Here is an 11,996-nt window from a genome sequence, read left to right as displayed (position 1 = left end):
GTGGGTAGGTTAGGTTTAGGTAGAGGTAGATTAGCGTTAGGATGAAGTTGAATTTTGAGGAGTTTTTTTTTAGTTTAGTTAGGATAGCGTTAGATTTAGGGTAGTATTTAGTTTTGTTGAATTTTTTCTAGTTTAATTTGGTTGGTGTTAGTTATTTTAGTTAGTTAGTTAGTTAGTTTTATTTAGCGTAGTGTAAATATTTGTTGAATTTTTTTGTATGAATTTCATGTCATATGAAATCAATGAAAATGTTTAAAATGAATTATCTTTCCAACGAAAACCGACAAACGTTTATTTGATTTAAACACATCCGAAAAGCTTTTCTCATTATTTAGACCCCAGATACGAGAAACACCTGTTTTGTGTTTGCAGTTTCAATAGTTTTATTGCAGGTAAGTGTGGGGCAAAGGAACAAACACATACTCTCCCGGATTTTCAGTTTCCACTGCAGCCAGCTTACACAGCAACGTGCTGGGAAAATGCTGCAGTGTGACGGTGTCCAAATCGTCCATAATGGCCGCATAAATGTTTAGGTCTGCTGAGGAGCAGGGTTCGGTAAAAGCGGACACTTGGTTTGAAAACGTGTACCCATGCACGGTCACGTTTGGTCCAGATTTTGAGGCCGTTTCGTACATGACCACATCACCCAAGTTAGTCATGCACCAGTGGTCGCGGAAGTTTGTTCCGCAGCATGAAACCATGCCGGACAGTAGCAACTGTATCGCTACCAACCGGGCGCACCGATTGCTCTTCTCGACCTGCCGAACTGCATCCTGGCCTGGCATATTCCACTTGCCACAGTTCTTGCAGGCGATTGGCCGCTTGAACCAAGCTGTTCCTCCCTGAATGCACCAGCTGCTTTATATCGTGCAACTTTGCTTCGTACTTTTCCGCAGATATGGTGCGCAGCTCGCCAAATCTATGGACATCTTCGTATACGTGAAGCAAATTATGCACATTGCTGTTTAACAGCACTGGACTATAAACTGTTCCATAGTCTTTCACAAAACGATGCAACAGTGTATTGGCCAGTTCCTATTTCGCACGATGGTAGGAGGTGGATAGTAAGGTAACGGCGACGAACAGCAACATGAAGTGATACGCCACATTATTAATTCTGCCCTTCAGTACCACAAAACCGGCGACAAGCAATAACATCTTAAACTCAGAAGCTTTCCAAAGTTTGACGTATTGCAGTTCGCGCAGTTTCCGTTGGAAATCTGAGGGCAGTTTCAATGAACGCAGGTGTGCCGACAATTCACGTTGCTGCCGTCGCGTCATCTTACAGCCCAGGTCACGGAACCCTTCCGTCCACAATATCAACAATTTGCACATGACACCCTTGTAAAAAAGGTGCATGGCCTCGGCAACCACAATGTCACATATGATGTCACATTTGTGGAGCCTTACAAGGGGTGTCATGTGAATCTTATGGTCCGGATATTTGTCTGCACCATGCAGACCATGTAAGCGCGATTCGCAAGGCGCCCCATACGGAAAGTATACGCGATTGCCGTCCCTTTCCGTAATGATGGTGCACTTCATACAGGCGCTGTATGCGTTGTGCGATTTAACACCTAAAAGAATATAATAAATAAATATATATAATTTGAATTGCACAACATTACTAACTACGATCACAACTCACCTTTGATGAATGCACGCGCCAGAGAATCTGCTATGATACTTCGCAGGTGCACAGTGTAATGCCGTTTGCCGATCCATATCCCAACACGCTGCAGCTCGTTCATTTCATCCACAAACTGTCCTGAATATTCCTCGGCGTATAACGGTTTTGACTCGCCGCAAAAAATCGCAACCGTCATCACCGGGGCATTAGGCAGGTTGTGGATGCCCATGAGGATGGGCCAGAATAGTGTCCGACTGCTTTTGTAAAGCGGAAGACCGTCCACAAAAAAGTCTATCTCAAAGCGCTCTACGGCAGGCTGCGTGTATCTGCAATGGAAAGAAAACTTACACACCATGGGTGAGCATAATGCACATTGTCTTATGCATCAATACAGTTGGTTTAGCCTACTTACCGAAAATAGGACCGAATGCATGTTTCTATGCCCTGGTACCATATCTCTCCACCAGAGGGGGGGTAATCGCGGACTGTGTGGATCTTGCCACGGGCGTGTTCAGGAACGTCCGTGCATCCCGTGGCAATTTCCTGCCCGGATCGTGCTGCCTCAAATGCCCCAGCAAGAGGTTTAAGGCACTGTGTGTTTGGCCGGTTTTCAGTGCCCACAGCCTCAACCCGTCCTCATAGGACAATGATCCGAACGGACTATCTGGCGCCGATGCCGGGATCGTTGTCGTCGGGAACACTGTCCCCACCGATGCTTTCAGCAACCACACTGTCGTCATCGCTGTCACTCTGCGGTTGGGGATTGTCTGCCAAAAAAATTGAACACCAAACTAATGAGCGAAACGCGTAACGGTCAAAATATAACGGTCTTGACTTACCGGCCACTTCCATCGGTTCCGTTCCGGCTTCATATCCTTGAAGTGAAGGGCCCGGTCCAGCGTCATTCCCTTGCAGGGCACTCGCTCGGTTAGCTGAAACATATTTAATAAAATGGCACAGGGTCCATTTTTAAATACTGACCTTCCACACTGCTCCCAGATTTCACATACCGGCATTGGATGGTTCCGGCTGTTCTGCTAGCCAACGTTCCCACTCCAACTGCTGCAAACGGCGCTTACGGTTGCGGGCACTGGCGTGTTGCACCCTACCGCAATCAAAGTCCCGTTTCGAGGCCATTTTCACACCAAAATCTGCGGAAATTTGCAACTGGACAGCTGAGCACTCTAGAACAATTTGTTTATGTTTTTTTTTGCAAGAGCCGCAACTGCCATTGAAAACATTTTAAAGTTAGAAAGAGACAGTCTTCGTTGAAAAGTGACAGCGCTACGGCTGACGGTTGTTTCGAACGTCAACGCAGCGAAATATTGCACAGCTATGGACCAAGGGAAACGAAGAGGCTTGAGGAAGGGGTAGCTCGATACCCTGCTCGAAGCCTCAACCATAGGAGGAAAGGAGAACGATAGAGTGAAATATGTCAAATCCAGTGTATTTTTCGATCGCTTTGCACTGCGGGCTAGTATGACTTTGCCGCGATAGTACAGTGGAGCGCCGTTTATCCGGGTACCTTTTATCCGGCTTTCCGTTTATCCGTGCTGTTGAGAAATGACAGTTCAATACAAAGGTGACATTGCGTTATGAGGAGGGTATTTAAAAAAGCGGTTATAAGAGCACATTATCATAACAAAAAACACTATAATTAATGGCAAATTTCAAATATTCTCATGGGAAAAACATGAAGTTAATAAAAACTGGGTTATTTTTATCAAAAAATAGGAATTTTTTAAAGAACTAATCAGAAATTGATGATAAAATATATCATTTGACTCATTATCCGTGTTATTCGCTTATCCGGTCGAGGTCCAGTCCCGAGAAGCCCGGATAAACGGCGCTCCACTGTATATCTAATGGCAGTTTAGTATTTTTCCTGATCATTGGTCGGATTACACTTTCGTAGTTGATTTATACGCCGTCTATACGTACGGCTATCACCAGTATTGATCTCATACCTAACATTTCCTATATGTTTAGTTACTTTGCCGGAAATCCATATATAATTATTTTGCATGAAATATTTCATATATATCAATTCGCCTACATGCAACCTCGGTGTAACATCGATCGGTTTAATCTCAGCATAACTAGGTTTAATTAAAAGTGACTTTGGCCAATTTATGATTTGGTCTTTTGATAATGCTTTTACTGCGACCTGACATGTATTACAATTGTTAACCACCTTAACTATGTATATTTCTATTAATGGCCAGTAAATGCAACAACGTGCTTTTGCTTTCATATTAATTATGCCTGGATGACCCTTATGCAGCTGGTCAAGGCATCGCTTCTGTAGTGCATTTGGTATTACTACTCTCGCTCCAAATATTATGCACCCTTTTTCTATAGTTAAGCCATCTTTAACGTTGTAAAAACTTTCAAGCTCTTTGTTAAATGGAATTTCAAACGGCCAGCCATTCTTTACATAATCGTATAATCTGCTAACTATTGTATCTCTACGCGTAGCATCGGCAATTTCCTCATGAACCATCGGAATTGCGTTTAAATAATCGTTTGCTACATACTTTAAATCATCATCTATCTGCTCATTGGCGATCATACCTTCTGGATGTTTATGCTTATTAATCATTAATTGGCTTGAACATGCATCCATTGGAATTGAACCTAGCTTCAAAACATCAACCAAATCTGCGCCAAGAAGCATCAGGTTAATTTCTGTAACCCGTATTGTCGCCTGCACTGTATGTTCACCTAAGTTCACGGTACACACAAATTCACCATCAATTGCCAACCGTGACCCTGAAGCATTTTTCGTTAGAACTGACGATGGTGCCAAACTACGACTTCCAATATGTTGCCATGTCTCTCGATTTATAATAGTTATATCAGAGGCTGTGTCCAATTGGAGACGGACTGGAGTGTCGTTAAGCTTAACATCCACGAAACGACGGTGCGCCACATACACTGTGATAACGTTAGTTTTAGAAACATGCCGACCATTCTATCCTGAATCCTTTTTACACTTAAAATTCTGAAACTGATTCTCCTCTGGGTTGCAATAACCGTCTTTGTGACCAAAACGTTTGCAATCACTGCACTTATTGTAGCGAAATGGATACTCGCTAACCCAGTGTTGCTCACCACACTTGAAACAAAGGTACCTGGGCCTTCTAGGTTGCACTGGTTGCGAGCGTTGGAACCGCTGTCCCGAGACTGCACGGCAAATACATTACTATCCTGAGCATTCGATTCAATCATCGCACTGTCTCGTTTTAGGTTTATGACCCTATGGCCCTCGGCAGATAATTTTTGTAAAGTTACATCTGGCTTATCCTCAATGCGTGCTAGCATCCTAGTTCTCATATCTTTATCAGTTTCGTCTTTTAGACCGCACACAAAAAGCAAACACTTTAGTTGCTCCTCGCCCATTTTGTTAAGCTCAAAATCTACGCACGCTTTGTTGAGCCGGCACGCAAACGTAAGATGGTCCTCACTGCTTTTCTTACATAATTGTAGGCACTTAAAACGCTTACTTAGCAACGATTCCCGCGTATCGAATAACGTTTCGAGCTTTAATATCGTTTCCTCAAATTGAAAATCACTCGCGCGCGCAGGTAGAATAAAGGATAAATACCTGTCGTGCTCCATGGGACCTAGCTTGCGTAGCAGCAGACGCACCTTCGCTGCATCATGGATACGGGCAGCATCTTTCTTAAAAAGCTCATCGTAGCGTGAGAACCACGCTCTGAAGGTGATACCGCTCTCGTCATCAAAACGAAACTCCGTGATGTTCCTGGAGAGCGTTTCGATAACTTGCTCCGGCTGGAAGCTGGCCGTGCTTGCGAAGATTTCGATTTCAAGAACATGAAAATCGACCAATTCAAATGCTTAGTTTTTATTTGCGGTCTCAAGGGTCATAGCTACGCAGATGTTCGAGCTAGGCTGCTCTCCCGGATCGAGAACGAATCAGCAGACGCACCCATCACCTTGCAGAATCTGATTGATGAGTACCAGCGACTCGTTAATCTGAAAACAGACACCTCCATAATCGAGTACCAGTCAAACTCGAAACCATCGGTGTACGCAGTTACTGCTACGGTAAACAATCGTCAACAACAGTTCCCGAAGCCGGATCAGTAAACACCCCGTACTGCTTGCTGGCAATGCGGTCAGATGCACTACGTTCGCGATTGTCCATTTTCAAAACAATGCCAATGTCCAGTGTCAACAATGCAATCGTGTAGGCCACAAGGAGGGCTATTGTGCCTGTTTTTTCAAAACAATCCAACGCAGGTGACAACACAAATTCAACACCGTCATCATCACAGTCAGCTACACAAAACGGTAAGAAACCTTTCAACAAAAACAAGGCAAAAAAAGAGGGACAACAGAGAGGAGTTTTTGCGGTAAACAAAGAAGGCGTTGTTGCTAGACGCAAATACGTGGAAGTTCACATCAACAACAATAGTATCGAACTGCAGTTAGATTGTGGTTCAGATTACACAATTGTATCAAAAGACACACTAACCCTTCTTGGCAACCCGGAAACACATGCAACGGCATTGCTAGTCAAAACCGCCTCAGGTAAACCTCTCCCCTTAGTGTCCGAATTTTCCTGTGATATCTCTTTTCGAGACATAACGGTAACCGGTACATGTTACGTAACGCCGGTGCTTGGATTCAATGTATTAGGTAGCGAACTAATGGAAGCGTTCGGGCTATTTGATATTCCAATCAATGAATATTGCAAGCAAGTTACCGGACCATCAGAAGCAACCACCATTAACAACCTGGTAGGAAAATTTCCAACTTTATTTGAGGATGGATTGGGACGATGCATCAAAACAAAGGTGAAACTGTTTTTGGTAGACGGAGCGACTCCTGTTTTCAAACCCAAGCGACCAGTTCCATATCACTCACAAAGACTGGTAGAGAAGGAGTTGCTAAGACTTCAACGTTTGAATGTAATCGAGCCAATCGAATATTCAGACTGGGCTGCACCAATCGTGGTTGTGCACGTGGTTGTGCACCAATCGTGGGCGCAAACAGATGCTGACGGCGATCCTGTAGTACGCTTATGTGCAGACTATTCGACAGGGTTGAATGAAAGGCTAGAAGCAAACAAATATCCGCTACCCACACCAGGCGAGATCATTGCTAAACTAGCAGAAAGTCAATATTTCAGTACAATTGACTTATCCGACGCCTATTTGCAGATCGAGGTGGAAGAACAATCACAAAAAGTCCTCACCATAAACACACACAAACGACTGTTCAAGTACAAGCGTCTCCCACCAGGCGTAAAATCAGCTCCAGGGGCCTTCCAAAAGGTAGTTGACAACATGCTCAGCGACTTAGAAGGTGCCCAATCCTTCCTTGATGATATTTTGGTATTTCGACGAACACATATAGAGCATGACAGAAACTTGGAACAAACACTAACAAAAATCCAAGAGTACGGGTTCAAATTAGAGGCAGAGAAAAGCAAATTTCGAATGACACAAGTCAAATACCTAGGCCATATTATCAGCGGGAAAGGTGTGTCAACAAATCCGGAGAAAGTAGCAGCCATAGCAAAGATGCCAGTTCCGAAGAACATATCAGAGCTACGATCATTTCTAGGAGCAGTGAATTACTATGCAAGATTCGTCCGAAAAATGCATACATTGAGCAAACCACTAGATGAACTGCTGAAACAAAATGTAGCATGGAAGTGGAACGACAACTGCCAAAAATCGTTTGATCGATTCAAAGAGCATCTACAGTCATACCTTATGCTTACACACTTCAATCCAGAGCTAGAAATAATTGTAGCCGGAGACGCATCCAACAGTGGTATCGGTGCTACAATTAGACACAGGTTCCCTGACAACAGTGAAAAGATCATTCAGCAAGCATCACGATCATTAACACCAGCGGAACAAAAATATGGTCAAATTGACAAAGAAGCATTGGCTCTGGTTTATGCAGTGACTAAATTTCACCGCATGATTCTTGGCAGACGGTTTGTGTTGGAAACAGATCACCAACCGCTGCTACTTCGGATTTTCGGCTCGCATAAAGGCATCCCAACACACACATCGAACAGATTGCAGCGGTTTGGATTAACACTAATGTGTTATGATTTCTAATTGCGATACATTTCAACAACAAAATTTGGCTATGCTGATTTCCTCTAAAGACTCATCAATACAGCAAACAAGGTAGAAGAGGAGTACATAATTGCGTTAGTGCAATTGGAAGAGGAGATGACAGCTGTTCTGCAAGATTCGGCCGACAAAATGCCAATCACATCAAATATGATCGCTAAAGCCACACAACACGATGAAATGTTAAACCGTATCATTGAATACATACTCAATGGTTGGCCAACTAGCGCAAAAGAATGCGAACATCCAGGAGATTCAGCTTTCTATCAACGCAAAGAAGGGCTGACTCTAACTCAAGGATGCATTCTGTTTGGAGAACGCTTGGTTATACCATCAGTCTTCCAAAAGCGTGTTCTGAAAATGCTACATCAAGGGCATCCAGGCATTGTCAGAATGAAAAGTCTCTTAAGAAGTATTGTTTACTGGCCCAACATTGACAAGCACATTGAGGATGAAGTAAAACAGTGTAAGAGTTGTGCATCAGCTTCAAAATCTCCACCGCACGCTCTACCAGAGTCTTGGCCAACACCCACTGGTCCGTGGCAAAGGGTCCATATGGACTATGCTGGATCATTTCAAGGTCAATACTTTTTTCTCGTAGTTGACGCTTATTCTCGTTGGCCAGAAATCTTCGCAACATCAACCACAACAGCGACGGTCACAATACAATTCCTTAGAGGTTGCTTTACGCGGTTTGGATTACCGAATGTGATTGTCTCCGACAATGCGAGAACATTCACGGGAGATGAATTCAATAATTTCTGCAAGTCCAACGGCATCATTCACATACGAACCGCTCCCTATCATCCACAGTCGAATGGACAAGTGGAACGGTTTGTAGATACCATGAAGAGAGCCCTAAAGAAAATTAACAAGGCAGAGCCTATGCAGGAAACATTGGACACATTCTTGGCATCGTACCGGTCGACACCAAACGCTACAATAGGACAAAGAACACCAAGTGTAATGATGTTTTCTTGGAACATGCGGACTACACTCGACCTACTGCGTCCATACAAGCGTCCTGAAACAGACAAACCGCAGCACAACAAGCAGAAGCGCCAATTTTGTCCCAACGACAATGTATACGCGAAAGTATACAAGGGGAACTCTTGGCATTGGGAATCGGGTCGAGTAATTGAACGGGTTGGTACAGTTAATTACAATGTCTTTTTAGATCAAAAAGGAATACTAATCAGATCGCACCTAAACCAACCTGGTACCTGGTGAGATCACCAAACAGCGTGGAAACGTGATGTATGCAGTACAGAACGCAGCCGGATAGAAGTGGCGTTCACACATCAACCAGCTACGACCACGACTGAATATTGGTACACATACTGTCCAACCAGACGCTACGGAAACTTCGATGGCTTTGGACATTTTATTGGATGAATGTCAACCACTGTTAGTGACAGCTTTACCTCGGCGGTGTTACCTCCTGTGATTTCTGTGCCATCGTCATCGTCAGCGTCTTCATCATCATCGTATTCGTCTTCACCGTCGTCTTCGAGATCGTATTCGTCTTCACCGTCGTCTTCGACGTCGTCTCCGTCGTCTTCATCGTCTTCCACGTCACTGTCACCTTTTATGTCTGAATCGTCTCCGTCCCTTTTGTTATCCTCAAATAATACGGATGTTCTAAGTTCTCCAGATTTCGATACAGCTGACAGTGTATCATCGCCTTCACCGGTGCAGCCCCTATGTCGTTCTACGCGGGCTCGAAGATCGCCACAGTGGATGCGGTCGTACCAGAGAAATTGAAGAGGAGGGATGTTGGGAGCAACCCTGTACAAGGCTTGACAGAGTTCGTCATGCGCCCGATGTTAGGCGACCGTGTGCGTGAAAGCACGATCGACGCGCTTCGGGATAAAGAGATCGTTCTCTTCTCTCCCGAACGGCTAAGGCAAAGGACGAATCGTATGGTCCGTGTGTAAAATATTACGTTATATCAATACAAGTTATTATTGTAGATCGAAGATACAAAATGTACAATGGCCGTTTCCCTCGGTTCTCGCACCAGCTTGACTTGAACAAGTTGTATACACGGCAGCGAGCTATTATTTCGCGTAATATGCTAACGCCAGAGGAACTGGAGTTCATCAAGCTGGAGGTGCGGAGGGAATTTGGAGAGGAAGAGGCAGGCTCGCGCGAGACGAGTAGGATTTCTGTTGGGCTTAATACAATTGATTAAAATACATCAAGGGCGAGTGAGGATCGTGATTTGGATGAAACCACCGCTCCAGGATTGTCAGATGATACCCAACACCAACAGTTACGAGAGGAACTAACCCTCCAGATGACCACAGCTGGTACGCAGTTCCATGGGACAGACCCCTTATCTCGTCACCGACTATCAAAACTGCATTATTCTTACCACCTGAAAACTGCAGTAAGCATCATAAACCAAGATGTTCTACCTCAGTATTTGCATAGCGTGGGAAACATTGAGGATCTACAGTGAATTGTGTATTCAGCTGCGGTGGCTGTTGTACGAACGCTAGGATTACAGACCTATCCGCAAGGAGACAGCGAAGATCGACCATGCTCCAAGGCTGAAAAGTCCGCCTGGATGCGACGTGTGGAAAACTGGATCAACGCAACGCGGACAAAGATAAGTCGATTGAAGGAATATCAACGGGGAAATTCATCTATGAAGGTGGTACGTCAGATTGCTGAAATGGTTAAACCTAAAGAACTACGAGACCTCACTGATGCCAACATAACGGAGGTACTCGACATCCATTTACAACGGTTGAGTGCCCTTGCAAACGATTACGACGTTATGCTGAATGCTCGAAGCGGAAAGAACAAAATCGAATGTTCAACATTAACGAGAGAGAATTTTACAACTGGATCCGAAATGATAAGCCCAATTTTAGAGAAGGGCTCCCGGATATTGGCGACTTTACACAGTTTTGGGCTCGGAGATATGGCCGTACTAGTGGTGACTGCTCAAGACATACGTAGGCAACGCAGTATGTTGGCGCCTAAATGGCTGCAAACTAATAGAATTTAAGATTATAGGAAAAGGGTACATATGATTACATTAGTATTAGTGTTAACAGGACTGTCAGGGTTATGACGAAAATATAAAAGGATTAGTAGCTATCAGACAGTCGACTCGGCAACATACTTTTTGGAAACCACAAACATTTCACTGTATTTTATGAGCTATCGTTCACAGTACACCAGGACCCGATTTTGTATACAATTTTTGGTATAAAAAGCTAATCACAATCCATGAGCAGATAGCGGCATGCTTCAATACGGTGTTGGAAGATTCGAGAAAACTACCAAAATTTATCACCGAGGGAGTTACTTACTTTCTACCAAAAGATCAAAACACAAAAAATCCTGCGAAGTATAGACCACTTACCTGGTCTTTCTAACTTAAACAAAGTGCTGTCGTCAGTGATAACGCAGAAAGTGAAAGATCATTGCGATACCAACAACGTAATGACCGAAGAACAGACAGGACGTCGAAAAAACACGCAAGGCTGTAAAGACCAGGTCATTATTGATGCAGTCATTGGGGCCCTTTCCATTTTAAGTTCGTAGGCTGAAATTTCAACCTGTCAGCTGTTTGCATTGTGTAGCAGTTTTCGAGCAGCTATCTATGTGAATATAATATACAGGCGGGCTTATCCCAAGGTGTATGAATTTAGAAGGCTGATTTTTATCGCTTCTGCTTCTGAATGAAGATTTTAAGAGTGTTTTGAGTATTCGTCAAACCTCCAGAAAGCTCGTTTGAGCAAAAGTTTCACTCGTTCTATCAAAAAGCGATGTTCAAAATTGGTTATAAGAAATGCTATGAGACCACCTGGACTACATACACTTTGATTCTATAGTGCATTACCTGATCTCTTTAATGCACCTTGGGATAAATGTAAACAAAACCGTGTTTTCGAGCAGCTACTCGAATCTAATTCTAACTTTGTGGCTAGAATAATCTAGACTGAAAATTGCAGGCTAGTTTTTTGTGTGGTTTTGTATGGAGTGTTTACATGATTTCAGCCTCCAACTGTCAAACTCCATACAAAAAAAAACTAACTAGAATCGTGAAGGCCCCCATGGTTGGTCAAGCAGCCTAGAAACAAAGAAATCTGGATATGGCATACATCGATTACAAGAAGGCGTATGATTCAGTACCCCATTCATACCTTCTTAAGGTACAGTATCGGACATAAAGATAGAACCCTGGTGTTTTCAACGCACCTTGCACTTGTTTTACCACGTTACTT

General features: G+C 43.7%; 1 protein-coding gene across 3 annotated transcripts; it reads right to left on the bottom strand.

Annotated features, from left to right (window-relative positions):
- Positions 1-351: 351 nt before the first annotated feature.
- LOC120953335 (uncharacterized) lies at positions 352-2,932 on the bottom strand. 3 transcript variants are annotated; one of them, XM_049605255.1, is made up of 4 exons: positions 2,641-2,932; positions 2,470-2,562; positions 1,649-2,397; positions 352-1,577 (listed from the first exon to the last, which is right to left on the bottom strand). In XM_049605255.1, the coding sequence occupies exons 3-4, from the start codon at positions 1,983-1,985 to the stop codon at positions 1,036-1,038; spliced, it is 879 nt and encodes a 292-aa protein (XP_049461212.1). In that variant the 5' UTR covers positions 1,986-2,397; positions 2,470-2,562; positions 2,641-2,932; the 3' UTR covers positions 352-1,035. The 3 variants fall into 3 exon arrangements, with proteins under 3 accessions (XP_049461212.1, XP_049461213.1, XP_040229100.2); XM_049605256.1 differs by having other exon boundaries at positions 2,641-2,844; XM_040373166.2 differs by lacking the exon at positions 352-1,577 and having other exon boundaries at positions 1,624-2,397; positions 2,641-2,847.
- Between the last annotated feature and the right edge of the window lie 9,064 nt (positions 2,933-11,996).

Source organism: Anopheles coluzzii, chromosome 2, assembly GCF_943734685.1.
Source record: "Anopheles coluzzii chromosome 2, AcolN3, whole genome shotgun sequence".
NCBI lineage: Eukaryota > Metazoa > Arthropoda > Insecta > Diptera > Culicidae > Anopheles > Anopheles coluzzii.
Note: the sequence above shows the minus strand (reverse complement) of the source record. Positions and strands in the feature narration are given on the sequence as shown.

Coding starts and splice junctions, on each gene's coding strand:
- LOC120953335 (XM_049605255.1), bottom strand. CDS start 1,985: ATGGTGTGTAAGTTTTCTTTCCATTGCAGATACACGCAGCCTGCCGTA. Junction 1,578..1,648: donor GGCGCGTGCATTCATCAAAG/GTGAGTTGTGAT, acceptor ATATTCTTTTAG/GTGTTAAATCGCACAACGCA.